A 13579-nucleotide genomic window follows, 5' to 3' on the forward strand; every position below is an offset into this window, starting at 1 on the left:
CAACACGTCAGTCCACCTGGCAAACATCCAGTGAGGTAGATCTACACTTCCAGTACAAACTTCATCACATCTTTGTGCTGTTAGAAGAAAACCCTCCTCTCTGTCCAGCTACAGAGGCATTTTATCCCTGAGATTGCTCGAATACCTGAGAATAAGTTGCAGGAATTATGTCCTTTCTCTCTTTTTTTTTTTTTTTTTTCTCTTTTCCTTAAAGATTAAAATATACAAAAATACAAAACCAGAATATTTATATTAAAAAAAAAAAAAAAGGCAAAAATAAAACCAAAAACCAACCCAAAACAAAGACAAACAAACCCAAAGATACGTCATTCACGCACGTCCTAGTGCAGGTTTCACTTGGCATTGGCTTTGGCACGGCTGGGGAGGCTGCCCTGGGAGAAGGGGTGTCCACCAGGGCCAATAAATAAAGGCAAGACTTGGGGGGGCTGGTGGGGAGCAGGGGCAGCAGCCACTAAAGAGCTGAGGGAGCCTTTTCCTCTGCCCCCTGGGGAGGCTCAGCACAGGAGCCGTTGGTTTCTGGAGCGTGGGATGGGTGGAAGGAGCAGATGTGCTGGTTTTGTCCCGTGTGAGTTTGATCCAGAGCCCAAGGGAAGACTCAGGCTGGTGTCTGGATCAAGCCACAGCTGGATCTGGGCACACAGGCTCCAAGGGAAATGCTGCCAGCAACATCCCTGGGAGTCAGCTCTGCCCAGTGCCTGGCACCCAAGGCTTAACAAAGAGGATTTCCACTCTGTGGAGCCTTCCCACTCCCTGACTCCACATTTTGGAGGCAGGGAGAAGCCTTAAGGGGGGAAAGGCTGGCTGCATGCAACACCTTGTGCTCTCTGGGCTGGCACTAGGTAAGGCTTAGGGGGGAAAAAACCCCTAAAAAGTAATTTTCTTTTAACTTGATCTCCCCCAAGCCCACGAGCAGGTGACAAGTGTTAGCCCAGCCAAGAGAGGTGCCCCATTTCTGTCCAGACTGAGCCCAAACCTGGGCTCTGCTGGTTTCAGCAATGGAGCAACCACAGAACAGCTGCAGATCCTCACAGCAGCTCCCACAGCATCTCCGTGGCTCTGCAGCCAGCCCTCCCTCTCCCTCTCTCCTCCCTCCAAGGCCTGAGCAGGCACAGGAGCAGGTTCCCCGTGGCTCTCCCAGGCTGTGCCACAGCCTGTTTGAAGCTCAGGAGGACATGGAGCCATGAGCTCGTCCCTGAGATGTTGCTTCTCTGCTCCTCCTCCCAGAGACACTACTGCCTGGCTTCCTTTAGGAAAACAAGAAAGATTAATCAAATATGGGTGGTTTTTTTTTTAAAAGCTGGAAGAGGTGCATTGGGTGCTGCCTCCCCCTGTTTTTGGAATGAGCCATCCTGATTAAAGCAGGGCTTTCCCAGGGCTGGGAACAGAAGGAAAAAGGTCTGTGCAGGGACACCAGGTCCCTGCCACCAACACTGCCATCCTCCCTCCCCAGCCCTTCACCCTGCCCTCCCTCCTCCCAGCCCCCGCAGCTGTCCCTTGCCTTGCCAAAACCTTTTCATCCTGGTGGAAACCCCCCTGTCCCTGCCAGCTGCCATCATTCCCGGGTTTCGGGGAGGAGGGCTGAGCTGTGCATGTCCTCCTCCTCTCGGAAGTAGGCAGGTTTTCCCTGGGAGCTGGGGGATTGCTGTGCTTTCATGGGGCAGTTGGCGACCATGTGGCTGATGCTCTGGCAGAAGTGGCACTTCTTGGGCTGTGGTGGGAGCTTGCACTCCTTGGCATGGTGGTCCAGCCCACCACAGTTGTAGCATCTGCCAAGGGGAGGAGAAAGGTTCAAGGAGGAGAAAAAAATTAAAAATGAGGTGGGATGTTGCTGTGGCTGGGAGCCAGCTGGTTTCATAGCCAGAGCTGGGTTTCATTGAGTCATGGAATGGTTTGGGTTGGAAGGGACCTTAAAGATCATCCAGTCCCACCCCTGCATGGACAGGGACACCTCCCACCAGCCCAGGTTGCTCCAAGCCCATCCAACCTGCCCTTCAACACTGCCAGGGATGGGGCTTCCAAGAGCAGGGTTTAAAATGGCTCGGCTGCTGCTGGGATGTGGGGTTGGATTTTTAGGGCAGGTGGTGGCCCTGGGTTTGGTCCCTGTGAGCCCCAGTGTGGCCAGTTTAGACCTGGCTCAGTTGGCACAGCACCACCCAGGAGATGGCAGCAAACCCCTGCACCCAAACCATGTGCTGGGGACAAAAATGGGGGAGGTGTAACGTGTAGGGCTTCCACCTCTCTGGCTCCACCGTGGTCTAGATCCCAGGTTACAAAAGCCTGCAGCAGAGCAGGAACAGGCAGTGGGATGACTGACAGCCCCAGCAGGGAAAAGGGTCACAGAGACTGTGGCCACCAGTGTGTGGACAATCCCAAAGGTGGCTTCTCTCAGAGCTGTACCCTTGCACTGGAGCAGTGTGGGCAGAGGGAGCTGCCTTGTGTGTGTTTTAAGTCCTGCACCCGCCTAGGATGGCCACAGCCCTTTTTCCTTTTCCTTCCCAATTCCTTTCAAACTAATTCCAAAAACCCACTTGTGAGAACAGCCGGGTGGGATGGGCAGCATCTGCTGGGAAGACCAGGACAAGGCATCCCTGGGGAAGCCAGGATGGACAGGATGGGAGAGGAGATGGGGGACAAAGGCCTGGCCAGAAACTCGCCCGGGGGCTCCCAACCTCACCGTGGGAGTCGCTGCCAGGACGTCCGGCCATTTCCTTCCCACAAGGAAAGGTTTCTCTTCCAGAAAATTACCCCTGCCCAGCATGGCTGCCCCAGACCAGGGGAGCAGCCGCCCGGGGTGTCCCTGACCTCTGCCCTCTCGCTGCTGCTTCGCTGCCCTTTCCCCACCAAGCTGCATCTGCCACTCATTAACCACCGAGGGAAGCCACTTTCCCAGAGGAGAGCTTGCTGCCAGCCCCACTGGACCTGAGCCTGTCCCCACGCTGTGGGCAGGGTGTCCAGCAGCTCCTGGTGCCCACAGGGCTCAGACCCTGCTCTGGATCAGGCCCCAACCACCTCTTACCGGTCTCCTTTCGATCTGCGTTTCTGGAGGCTCTTGCCCTTGGGTCTCCTCTCGCTGCCGATGCAGAAAACACCCCCAGGGCCAGTCACTCGGATGGACTCCAAACCTTTGGATGATTTCTTGAAGGTGAACTCGACAGCTTCACCCTCCTTCAGGCTGCGGAAACCCTCCATGTGGAGCTTGCTCTGGGGGGGCAAGGGGAAAGGGGGTCAGCACCAGGCTGGGGAGGTCTGCACCGAGCTGGCGTGTCCCCTCTGCTGGGCACACAACAAGCCCCAGCCCAGCAAACACCTCCCGTGGCACAAGAGCTGCCACTGTCCCCGAGTAAGGGGATGGGTACTGGGGACCAAGCTCAACCAGTTACCTTCATCCCCCCTAAAATCTCTGGAGCCCCATTTGATAACACAGTTTGACACCCCAGGCTGGGCAGCCAGAGCTGTCCCTGCACCTCCCAACTCCCTGAGCTGGGGATGCTCACCAGGAGATCCAAAAGATCCTTTTAGTGAGACAAAAGGATCTGGAGGCTCTGCACAGACATGTGCAGGATCTGGAGGCTCTGCACAGACACATGCAGCCCCACTCATGGCAGGACCCACAGCAAGGCCAGGAAGCTGGCACTGCCAGCCCAGGGTCCCAGCAGCCGCTGCACTGCAGCTCACCTCAGTTCAAGCCCTTTAATTGCCACCAATACTTAATTAAGCAGCCATTTGGCCCCAGATTGTCACTGCAGGGAACATCTCCCGTCCCTCCCAGGATTGCCACATTGCTTATCACCGTGCAGTCGAACACAGGAGCTCAAACCCAGGCTGAGGAGAGGGTATGTGAGATGATAAGACAAGTCCACTCCACTTCCATGAGCCCTGCCCAATTCAGTGGCACAAATCCATGAGGAGCTGAGCCAGGTGGTGCAACCAACATCTCTTGCCCCTCCTGTGCCAGCAAGTGCTGCCGTGAACACCCCTGCATCCCAGCAGCAACTCCAGCGGGACTTTCGCTCCGCTTCGTTAGCGGAGCCCAAAAGAGCACGAGCAAAGAGTTAAGGGGGATTTGCTGGCAGAGGGAGGAGCAGCTCCAGGAGGGCTGGGGATTCCCAGCAGAGCCGGCGCCAAACGCCTGCGCGGCGGCAGCAGGACCCTGCGTTTATGAATGGAGCTTCTGCCCCCCATTCATGGCCCGGCCAGTTCCCATCACGTGCGGCGCGGCCGCTCGTCCTTCCCACGCTGGTTCCCCATGCACACGCTGCCCGGGGACCAGCAGGCATGGTCAGTTCACCTCTTCAAACCCAAATCTCACCAGGATCCATGTGGAAACACCCCACATCAAAGCAGAGAGGGAGGAAATGGAGTTGAGGTTTAGGAGGAAATGCTGGACCTGTGTGTGTCTGTGAGTGCAGGAGGGAAGTAGGAACATGGCAGAGCTTAAGGAACAACCCTCAAGGGCCCTTTTAATGCTGCTTTTCTCCCCCTTCCATGCCCTGGACCCCAGTTCTGGGTGGGACAGACCCCCTGGGTTGACCCAAGCCACCTACATCCATCCTGTCTGCTGCATGAACCAGATGGGGACACCAAGAGCCTTTGCTCTCTGAGCTGCTTCTGCTCCCAGAAGGGAGAGAGCCAAACCATGAGCTACAAGGTCCCAGATGAGGCGACAGGGTCCCACAGCAACCTCTGCCCATCCAGGGCTGATCTGAGCAGTCCCATCACCAACAGCAAGCACCCTACCATGCTGAACTCAACAGCTAAGCACCACCCAAGCAGGAGCTCTGCCTCCAAAGAAGCTTCCAGCACAAGACAGGAGGTCAGGCATCAACCCTGCCCTATCCCCACCACCCCCTCTCAAGCACCCCCTGTGCATGGTGGTTTGGGCTTCCATGAATGGTGAATTTGCCCCACTCCAGCAACAGCCTCAGAGTTCTGGGGGTCAAGGAGGAGCCATGGAGCATCACTCCATGGAGAGCATCAATCTGTGGTGAGCATCTCTTCACGGAGGGCACCACTCCACAGCACAGGAGACAGCTTCAGAGGCTGGGGGGTGAGAGCCAGAGCTCCTTATCAGGGTGGGGGGGTTGTAGCCCCCACCTGCCCGAGCTGTGTTTACAGCTGTGGAGATGAAAACTCCCAGGCACTCAGCCCCAAGCTTCGGGACAGAGCTGAGATGGGAGGGGGGGACCCCAGTGCACAGGCTGCCCACCCCCCTCAGCACTACTCACTCCTTGACCACCATCACCCCTGTAGGGAACCGAATTCCTGTGCCTCCCCAGCAGTGCCAGGGGCAGCCCCACCTCCTTCCTTCACCCCCATTTTGAGGAAGAGGAGGGCTGGGGCAGAAGCTGCAGCAACACGACGACGGGGGGGGGGAAGCGATTTATTTTCCAGGAGTGGGTGGGGATGACAAACACCTCCCCGGCCCCCTCCGCCGAAAGGCCAAAGGAAACGCCCTCTCCTCGGGAAAGGGGGGGGGTGTAGCGGCCGGGGCACCCCAGCTCTTCTCCAACCCCCCCCCCCTCACTCCATCCTCCTCACCACAGCCTTTTGATGTGAGCTGCAGAGTGGCTGGTGGTCCCTGCGCATCCCCCCTGCCCCCTTCCCAAAACACACACATTGCTGGCATTCCTCTGTTATCAGATAGGTAATCAAACTGCAGCCCATTGAATTAGCTGCATACCTCCTGCATCTGAAAGGAAGGGGCCCAGAGCCCCTGGCCCACACCACACACAAAGCCGGAGCCTTCCCAGGCCTCCTCACAGCCAACCCCCCCCCCCCGCTCCCCTCCTCACCCCCCCCCCCCCCAAAAAAAAAAAAAAATAAAGAGAGGAAGGGGGGGATTGGAGCGAGCCGGGGATGCTGGGGACGAGGGGGAGCGCAGGGGAGGGCCGGGGCCGGGAGCCACCGGCCAGCGAGAACAAAGGGCCGGCGGCAGCCGCGCTCCCGCTGCCCAAATTCCAGGAGTTCCAGGCCCCGGCGGGGGGAGGAAGGGTGGCCGGCATGGCCGCGGCCCCCTGACCCCCTGCAGCCCCTCCAAGCATCAGCCCTGCGCCCAGCTCCACCGCTCCAGGACAGCCGGGTCTTGCCCAGTGGGTGTCGGGTTTTGGGCTCTGGGTCCCACAAGTGGAGCTGGGGTGGGGTTGGTTTGGGCTGGGGGGGTGGTTTAGGGTGACCCCGAGCTCCCTCTGGGCTTGGGATCACAAAGCATTGCCATCCTCCTAATAAAACTGGTTTCAAGAAGAGCCTAGAGCAAAAATTTCGCTTGTTATCATGAGGGTCCAGAGTTAACCAGCAGGACAAGGAACAGCAGCAGACCCAGCCCCACTTCTGCAGAGTTCTCTGTGCCCCCCGCCAGACACCCCATCACCAGGCAACACCACGGGCACCTCTCCACTTTTCCAGCCATCCCACATCCCAGCAGCTCCACAGTTATTTATGGCAGACAAAGACTCAGCACCCGAGCAGCCAAGCGCTGCCCACCCACCATCCCATCCACCCTGGGTGTCCCCCACCCTCACGGGGGTGCCTTCCTCTTCTTCCCACCCATCAAATCCCTCATCACAGGGGTGATACCGTGGAGCACCCCAAATCCAGCCACTGCTCCCCAAATCCAGCCACTGCTCCAGTTCTCCCCCACCCCACTGGGCTCTGGAGGGGGCTTGGCCAGCCCCGGGGTCACCATTGTCCCCGTGGCCTCCCCAGCATGACACAAGGGGACGTTTATTCCCAGTCAGCTCCGGCCACTCAATCAAACCATCTTTGTGTCCGGAGGGGCCCGGGGCGGAGCGGCCGCTGCACCTCTGACCAGCGCGGGAGCTGCTTAAACTCAAAGCCCTTGGAAAACAAACCAGGTTGGGACTGCCTGTGGAAACACAGTGCCAAGCTGTGCCAGGGGTACAGCCGGGCCACGTCCAGAGCATTTGAGGCAGTTACAGCCAGTGCCTGTGCCTCAGTTTCCCACCTTTCATGGAGGAGAAGCAGCCTGCGGGGGTCAGAAGATGGACCCCCCAGCAGGCATGCGGATGGCTGAGCCCCCAAAGGGTCACCTCACCCCAGCACTGCACCCCAGTTTCACCCACAGGATAAAGGGACTGTGGTCTCCTCTGCTCAACCTGCACCCACATGGTGCCCAGACCACTCCATTTGTCTCTACACTCCTGTACCCCAGAGCCACAGCATCCCTGTCCCCCCAAATCCCTTGTTTTGTGCCAGCCAGATCCATGGTGTTGTGTCAGACCCCCCACTTTGGGGACAAGACAAGCAGGAATCCCCCCTTCCTGCAGCCCAGCTGCCTGGGAAAGAGGGTCCTGCCTCAGTTCCAGGGACCAGCAAAGGGATAAAGAGGGTAATACCTGTGTGACCCCATCAGGGAGAGCACAAGGGGTTTCCAGTCTCTCCTCTGAAGCAACATCCCCAGAAGTTTTTTTCCCCTCAATTCCAGCAAAACAAAAAATAAAGCCACTTTCCACTTTAAACCAGCAAAATTAAATGCTAGATACTAATTATGGGGGGGAAACAATATCGACCAAGGGGTTTAATTCATTAGCTACCTGCCCCACTCCTACACCTTAGGCTCCTTCAATTGTGTTTTGCCTCACCCTGAGGGTGCCAAACCCTCCCCCCACTCATCCAAGGGGGCAGCTAATTAGGATTAGCTGCTGCATATTAATTTCATACTCTAATATGAAACGGCCAGGAGCAGCAGCGCATCATCCATCCATGATTTCAACTTCATCCCGCTTCTTCTTAGGACCCAGGAAACAGGGAAAAGGAAACAAGAGGAACTGGAGGCGCAGGGAAAGGGGCTCTCCAAGCCAGCGGCTCCATCCCAGCCCTCCCCAGGCTCCATCAGGAGCAATCCCATTCATTTGGGCTTTTTTATCTTAGGAGACCATTTAAGGGTGTTTTTTTTCTCCCTGCCCCTCGCCCTGGGGCTGAGCGGGGGAGCTGGGGGAAGGGATGTGCCTCCAGCCATCAGTTAATCTTTAGACAGAGACAGGAGGCTTTTTTGTGTGTGTGTGTGTGTGTGCGCGTCTTGAGGGAGTCTCAGGGGTGGAATAAAGCCGCTCTCTTTCACTATTTGCCATCAGGACCTGGTGCACAAGCGGTGCCGCAGGATTTTATTCCAGCCGTTATTTAAAAATAAAACCAAACAAACACACAAAACAAACAAACAAACAAACAAGCACAAAGAAATTGCTCCTCTCCCTCCCCCCGCCTCAAAAGCAGGGATGCCGACCTGCGTTTCCACCCCGGGGACACACAGAACCGGGTCCTACAGCCACCCACGCCGGCGCCTCGGGGTGCCCACCCATTGCTGCGGGGCGACCCTGTTCCCAGAGAGCCAAGGCAGGAGCGATGGGCGTGGAAATGTGGGGGAAAAAAATGAGATATTCGGTATGTCCCCTGCCCCCCTGGGCAGCACAGCCCGATGCACCGAGCAACCCGAGGTACCTCCCCCCCTCCCCAGCTCTGCACAGATCAAATCCCCCGCCAGATCCTGCCCTGCAGCCCAGAAAAGGCAGCAGAGGACCCCGCGGGAAGGCTGGACCCTGCTCCCTGCCAGAAGCCCCCCCGTGTGCCCCTGCCCTTGCTCTCCTGCATGGTCAGAGATGGAGCTGCCTCCAAACACGTGCTTTTTATTATATATATTTTTTTGTTTTGTTTTGTTTTGTTAAAGCCCTCACATCATGCTCGAGTCTCTGTCCCCAGCCATACACAGGGTGACAGTGTGGGTGCAGGTGGGTGACAGCCCAGCTTGGCTCAGTCAAAACCCATGGCCAAATGGCAGCCATCAGCCCCCTCTGCCCCTGTCCCCAGCTCAGCCAAGAGGGGACCAGCCCCCTTCCAGCCCTGACCCCCATGAGGCTCCTGGTGACAGCAGGGAACAGTGGGCAGACTGAAGCTCCCCCCCCCCCGGCCACACTGTCCCGGGTGCTCTGGCAGGGCAGGAGTGCCACATCCCAGCCCCAGCAGGTCCAACCACAGCCTTACAGCCCCACAAGGACACACAAGGCAATGCCACCAAGATGCCACCAACACTGCCCAGAACTTCCTTGCCAAAATATGAGAAGGAACAACAACAACCACCCCACCCAATTAACTTTGCCTTCATCAAGGATTTAGACCTGTTGGCTTGGAGAAAGGTTTGAAGACATGGGGCAGAGCAGGGGTTCCCAGGGGCTGGTAGTCCCTTCCCTTTCCCTCTGAGCCAGGGCTAGTGGGGCCAGCTTTGGGGATGAGCTGCAAGCCCCAGCGCTGCTGGGCTGTGCACACCCCTCTTGCTCCAGTCGGTGGCCCTGAGCCGGGGACCACGGGCTGCCTAGATTTTCTGCTCTCCCTTTCCCAGTTTGCCTTCCCTGGCAGCCCCACACTCCTGTAAGCCACGGAGCAAACCCAGGAGCCACTTCCCCAGAGGACCACTGGGGCTTTGGGGGCTGCACCAGCTTGATTTCTGCCACCTAAACACTCACCCCTTCCCGGATGCTGCTCAGCCCTTGGCCTGCTAGGGAGGACCTGCTTCTCTCCTCCCTGCTTCATCCCCCCCATCTCCTCACAGCCCCCAAATGAATCCATCTCCAGTGTCCAGGGGAGGCATTTGAACCCAAATGCCTGATTTTTAGCTCACAAAGCCAGGGAAAGGCAGCCCCGAGGAGCCCTGTTAGTCTCCTGTCCTGCCGAGATTTTAATCTCTTTGTGATCAGATAAAGGGAGAGGGAGATGGAGACGCGCTCCCTGCAGAGCGGGGCCATTCAGACCTGGTTCCTGTAATAAAGTGATTTAATAGATCTAAAGAGGCCAATTCCCTTCTTTCTCCCACAATTACTTCCTGTGGGTCATCATTCACATATGTAAATGAAGAGGGGAGGGAGCGGGTTACTGGGGGTGGGGGGGTCGGGGACTCTAGGGTGCTAAACCCCAAGGGCTGGTTTGGGGTGTACAGTGGGTGCTGGGCACAACACCCTGAGCCCGGCGTGTTGTCCCCTCCCTCTCCCCGGCCGGTGGTGGCTTTTGCCCTCCCAGGCCTGACCCCCTCCCGGGAAGTGGAGCCACCACCAGCTCTTGGGAAGCATCAGGATGCTGGGATGGGAAAAGCATTGCTATAAGGACCCGATCCTCGTCGGCCACCCAAAAAAGCAGCGAGGCCGGTGTGGAAGTGTGAGTTTGGTCCCTCACCAAGGAGGGAGCCGGGGTTGAGCCGGTGCTGGGGATGCTCAACCGTGGGAGCCCCCGGGATCTGCCCCGCAGCCACTTTGGGCCACCAGTGAATGGGGCAGGAGGCCAAGCCTGACCCGAAGGAGAAACTCGACCTGAGACCCAAGCCACCCCTCCTCTGGTGATGCAAAGCCCAGCATGGGGAGCAGCCCCCTGTCCTTCACTGTGGCAGGGGAACCCCCCCCACACACACATTGCTCCTCTGCTCCCCAAATTAACCCACTTTTATCCAGCATTCATCATATGCCCCTGCACATGGGACCCCATGGCTCCCCAAGATGGGAGACACCGGGGGGCTGCACCTCTTCCCGGGTGGTGGGATGCTCCCGGCAGAGCCATCCCGGCTAATTCTCCTTTCCTGCAGGAATGTGAGCAAGAGCAATCAGGAAACCAGACTGTCTGGGGGCAATAAACCCCCAGGAGAAGGGAGGGAGGGCGGGAGGTGTCCCCTCACGGGGCGCTGGGTCCCGCTGTGCTACATTGAGATGCAAAGACCCATTTGCTCTCTCTCCAGAGCACCAGGATCTGGGTTTTCCCTGGCTGATTTGGAGCCCTCATCTCCAAACTCATCTGTGTTTCTGACCCGGGAAAGTAGCTCCTACCAAGGCGCTTTCACCAGACCGCTGCTGGATAAGGGCTGTGCTTCTCCTTTGGTTATCATTCCCGTGCCAAAGCGCTGCGATCCTGCCTGCAGAAGCAGGGGGTGAGAGACCCCCGGGGCCCCAGAGTCCCAGGAGGTCAGACCGGCATCCCCGACCGACAACGGGTCACACTCCGATTTGGGGGAGTTGGGGCCCACATGGAGAGCAGCAGCCCCTGAAGGTGCTGGTCCGCGGGCAGCGCACACACCCCCGCGCTGCCTCAGGCCAAATCTCGTGCAGCAGCTCCCGGCAGTTCCCAAAAACTCACTCTTGGTCGCTCCAGAGACACCCGAGACCCTTTCTCTCCCGCTCGCTTTGTCCCCCCAGCCCGTCCCCAGGGCGAGGGGACACGGGCCACGCTGGTCACACAGATCCCTGCCCACACAAGCCGATGCCAAACCCCACGTCCAGCCCAGCACTGCCTCGATTTGGCCACCATCTCCAAGCCCCTAAATTGGGGTCCCCCGGCAGATCCTCCCCCACAAGCCGGGGGGGGGTTCAAGCAGCCGCAGCCCCAAACCCACGACTTCCCTCGACGCAGGATGACCGACACGCGTGGGGCTCCCCCCTCGGCAAGGTGATTTTATATCCAATCCAACCACGAGACTGTCACTTATCCTACAGGATCCATAGGGGCCACATACACGTCCCCGCACGCCTTTGTGCCATCCACAGCTGAAACGAGGGCCCCGGGCAGAGATAACCCTCCCCCAGGGATGAGCCGCAGCTGAGGAAAACCCAATCCTGCATCCCTGCCTTGCTCAGGGCTCCCAGGACCCCGTATCCGGGGGAAATCAGTTATCCCCCGAATTCCTTTGTGGGGTGAGAGCAGCATCCCTGCTCCGGCACATCCCGCTCGACCCCGCGGGCACCTGCTCCCCTGGATCCAGCTCCGTGGGGCTGCCCGGGGACCCACGATGAGGAAAATTAAATCGCTGAGGGCTCATCTTACAGCGCCGGTCCCCGGAGAGGAGCCCCGGGCTGCGGCGGGGCGAGCGGCTCTGCCTGCCCTTCGCCACCCGCCTCGCTGCGGGGAAACGGGCCCAGGGGACCCCGGCTCCCCAGGGGAACTGTGACCACGCTTGGAGAAGGTTTAGGTGTCTCCATCCCGCTTGGCATCCACCCTGGGGGGTGCCAGGGGATGCTCCCCTTTCCCTCCCCAGGACCCCACGCGGGATCTGGCCCCGTACCTGGTGCACGAAGACATCGACGGGCGAGTCCAGGGTCGCGCCGCCCTTGGCGGTCATGGAGAGGAAACCGAAGCCCATGCGGACATTGAACCATTTACAGATGCCGGAGCCGTGCAGGGGCTGGGACTCGTTTTCAGCCTTGGGAGAGTCTCCAGCCGGTTCCTCGCCCGGCTTCGCACCTGGGGAAGAGACCACCGAGCAACTGAGCCGAGGGGCTGGGGGGAGCCGCGGGTCCCCGGCCCAACCGCCCCGCAGTAGGAGCCCCAAATCCTGCCGGGGTTCTCCAGGCTGCGAAAGGTGGAAAAAAAAAAAAAAACAACCCACCAAACCTCAAAAAAAACCCCCACCCGACCACGAACCAAAAACGAACAGAGCAGTCAGCTCTGCCTCCACGTGTGTGCGGGGATCACCCGAGGAGCAAGGGGAAACGAGGGCAGCTCCTGCCCGCAGGAGCCGGAGGGTGAGTGGGGAAGGGACCCTAAATCCGTTTTGCCTTCAAAAGTGTTAGAAACTAAAAAAAAAAAACAAATAACACCGACCCTAAACAAAAAAAAAAAAAAACCAAGCTAAAAACCCACCCCAAAAAAAACCCCACAAAAAAACCCCACAAACCCCAAACAAATTAGAAAGCCAAAAATTAAAAAGCGCGCACACACACAAAAAAAAGGGGGAAAACTCCTCCAAAATACCAACCCGAAATCCCCCTGCCCCCAGCAAGCCACGCTGGAGAAAGTCTCTCCCCTGCCGTCAGCATCATCCCCCCGCTGCACGGGGACCCCCCCCCCCCCGCCCCCAAACAACCCCAGCAGCCGCCACCAGCCCCAAACTTCTGGGCTCATCCTGGGGCTGGGGAGGGGGTGGAGAGGGAGGAGACGGTGGAAAAATAATTCCCCCTCACCCCCTTCCCCTCACCCTTCTAAACTGCAGCGGGGAAGGGAACCCATAGCGGGCCCGGCCTCGCTGCTGGGGGCAGCGGGACTGGGTGGGCCGGGGTTGGGGGGGGGGGGGTCCCTGCGCCCCCCGGCAGGGCTCTGCCCCTGTTATTAATAAACGCGGAGCCGAGGCGGGCTGCGACAATAATATAACTTAACCTGCAAACTGCTGGTTGGCAACAGACCCCATCCCGACACTCGCTTGCAAATTCCGAGTTGTGGCTGTTACCGCCTCCTCCTCCTCCCTCCTCCTCCTCGGCCAGCTTTGAGGGTATCAGCCCAGCAAAAAAAAAAAAAAAGAAAAAAAAAAAGAAAAAAAAAAAAGAAAAAAAAGGGAAAAAAAAAGATTAAAAAAAAAAGTGGGAAAAGGAAAAAAAGGGAAAAGGAAAAAAAAAAAGCCACAACAAAACAACTCCTCAACAACAAAAAACAACAGCTTAGACCCCGCCGGGAGGGAGCCGGGAGAGGTTTGACTCCATCTTCACTCCAACAATAGGGGTGGGAGGGAGCGGGAGGGTTTTTTCAAAGGCTCCCAAATTCTCGTAGACAATAGCAGCCCCCGCCCCCCCCCCCCACCCTC

The 13579-nt window shown here is 58.2% G+C and overlaps 1 protein-coding gene across 1 annotated transcript; it reads right to left on the bottom strand.

The window, feature by feature from the left end:
* Positions 1-1519: 1519 nt before the first annotated feature.
* Positions 1520-13298, bottom strand: LIN28A (lin-28 homolog A). Its single transcript, XM_051637923.1, has 4 exons — positions 13159-13298; positions 12068-12246; positions 3038-3222; positions 1520-1787 (listed from the first exon to the last, which is right to left on the bottom strand). Exons 1-4 carry the CDS (start codon positions 13187-13189, stop codon positions 1574-1576), a joined length of 609 nt encoding a protein of 202 aa, XP_051493883.1. The 5' UTR covers positions 13190-13298; the 3' UTR covers positions 1520-1573.
* Between the last annotated feature and the right edge of the window lie 281 nt (positions 13299-13579).

This window comes from Apus apus, chromosome 21 (assembly GCF_020740795.1).
Source record: "Apus apus isolate bApuApu2 chromosome 21, bApuApu2.pri.cur, whole genome shotgun sequence".
Lineage (NCBI taxonomy): Eukaryota > Metazoa > Chordata > Aves > Apodiformes > Apodidae > Apus > Apus apus.

Excerpts from the sequence above, each read along its gene's own strand:
- LIN28A (XM_051637923.1), bottom strand. The coding sequence starts at position 13,189 with ATGGGGTCTGTTGCCAACCAGCAGTTTGCAG. Across the intron at positions 3,223-12,067 it reads TCGATGTCTTCGTGCACCAG|AGCAAGCTCCACATGGAGGG; the intron begins GTACGGGGCCAG and ends TTGCCCCCCCAG. Across the intron at positions 1,788-3,037 it reads CGCAGATCGAAAGGAGACCG|ATGCTACAACTGTGGTGGGC; the intron begins GTAAGAGGTGGT and ends TCCCCTTGGCAG.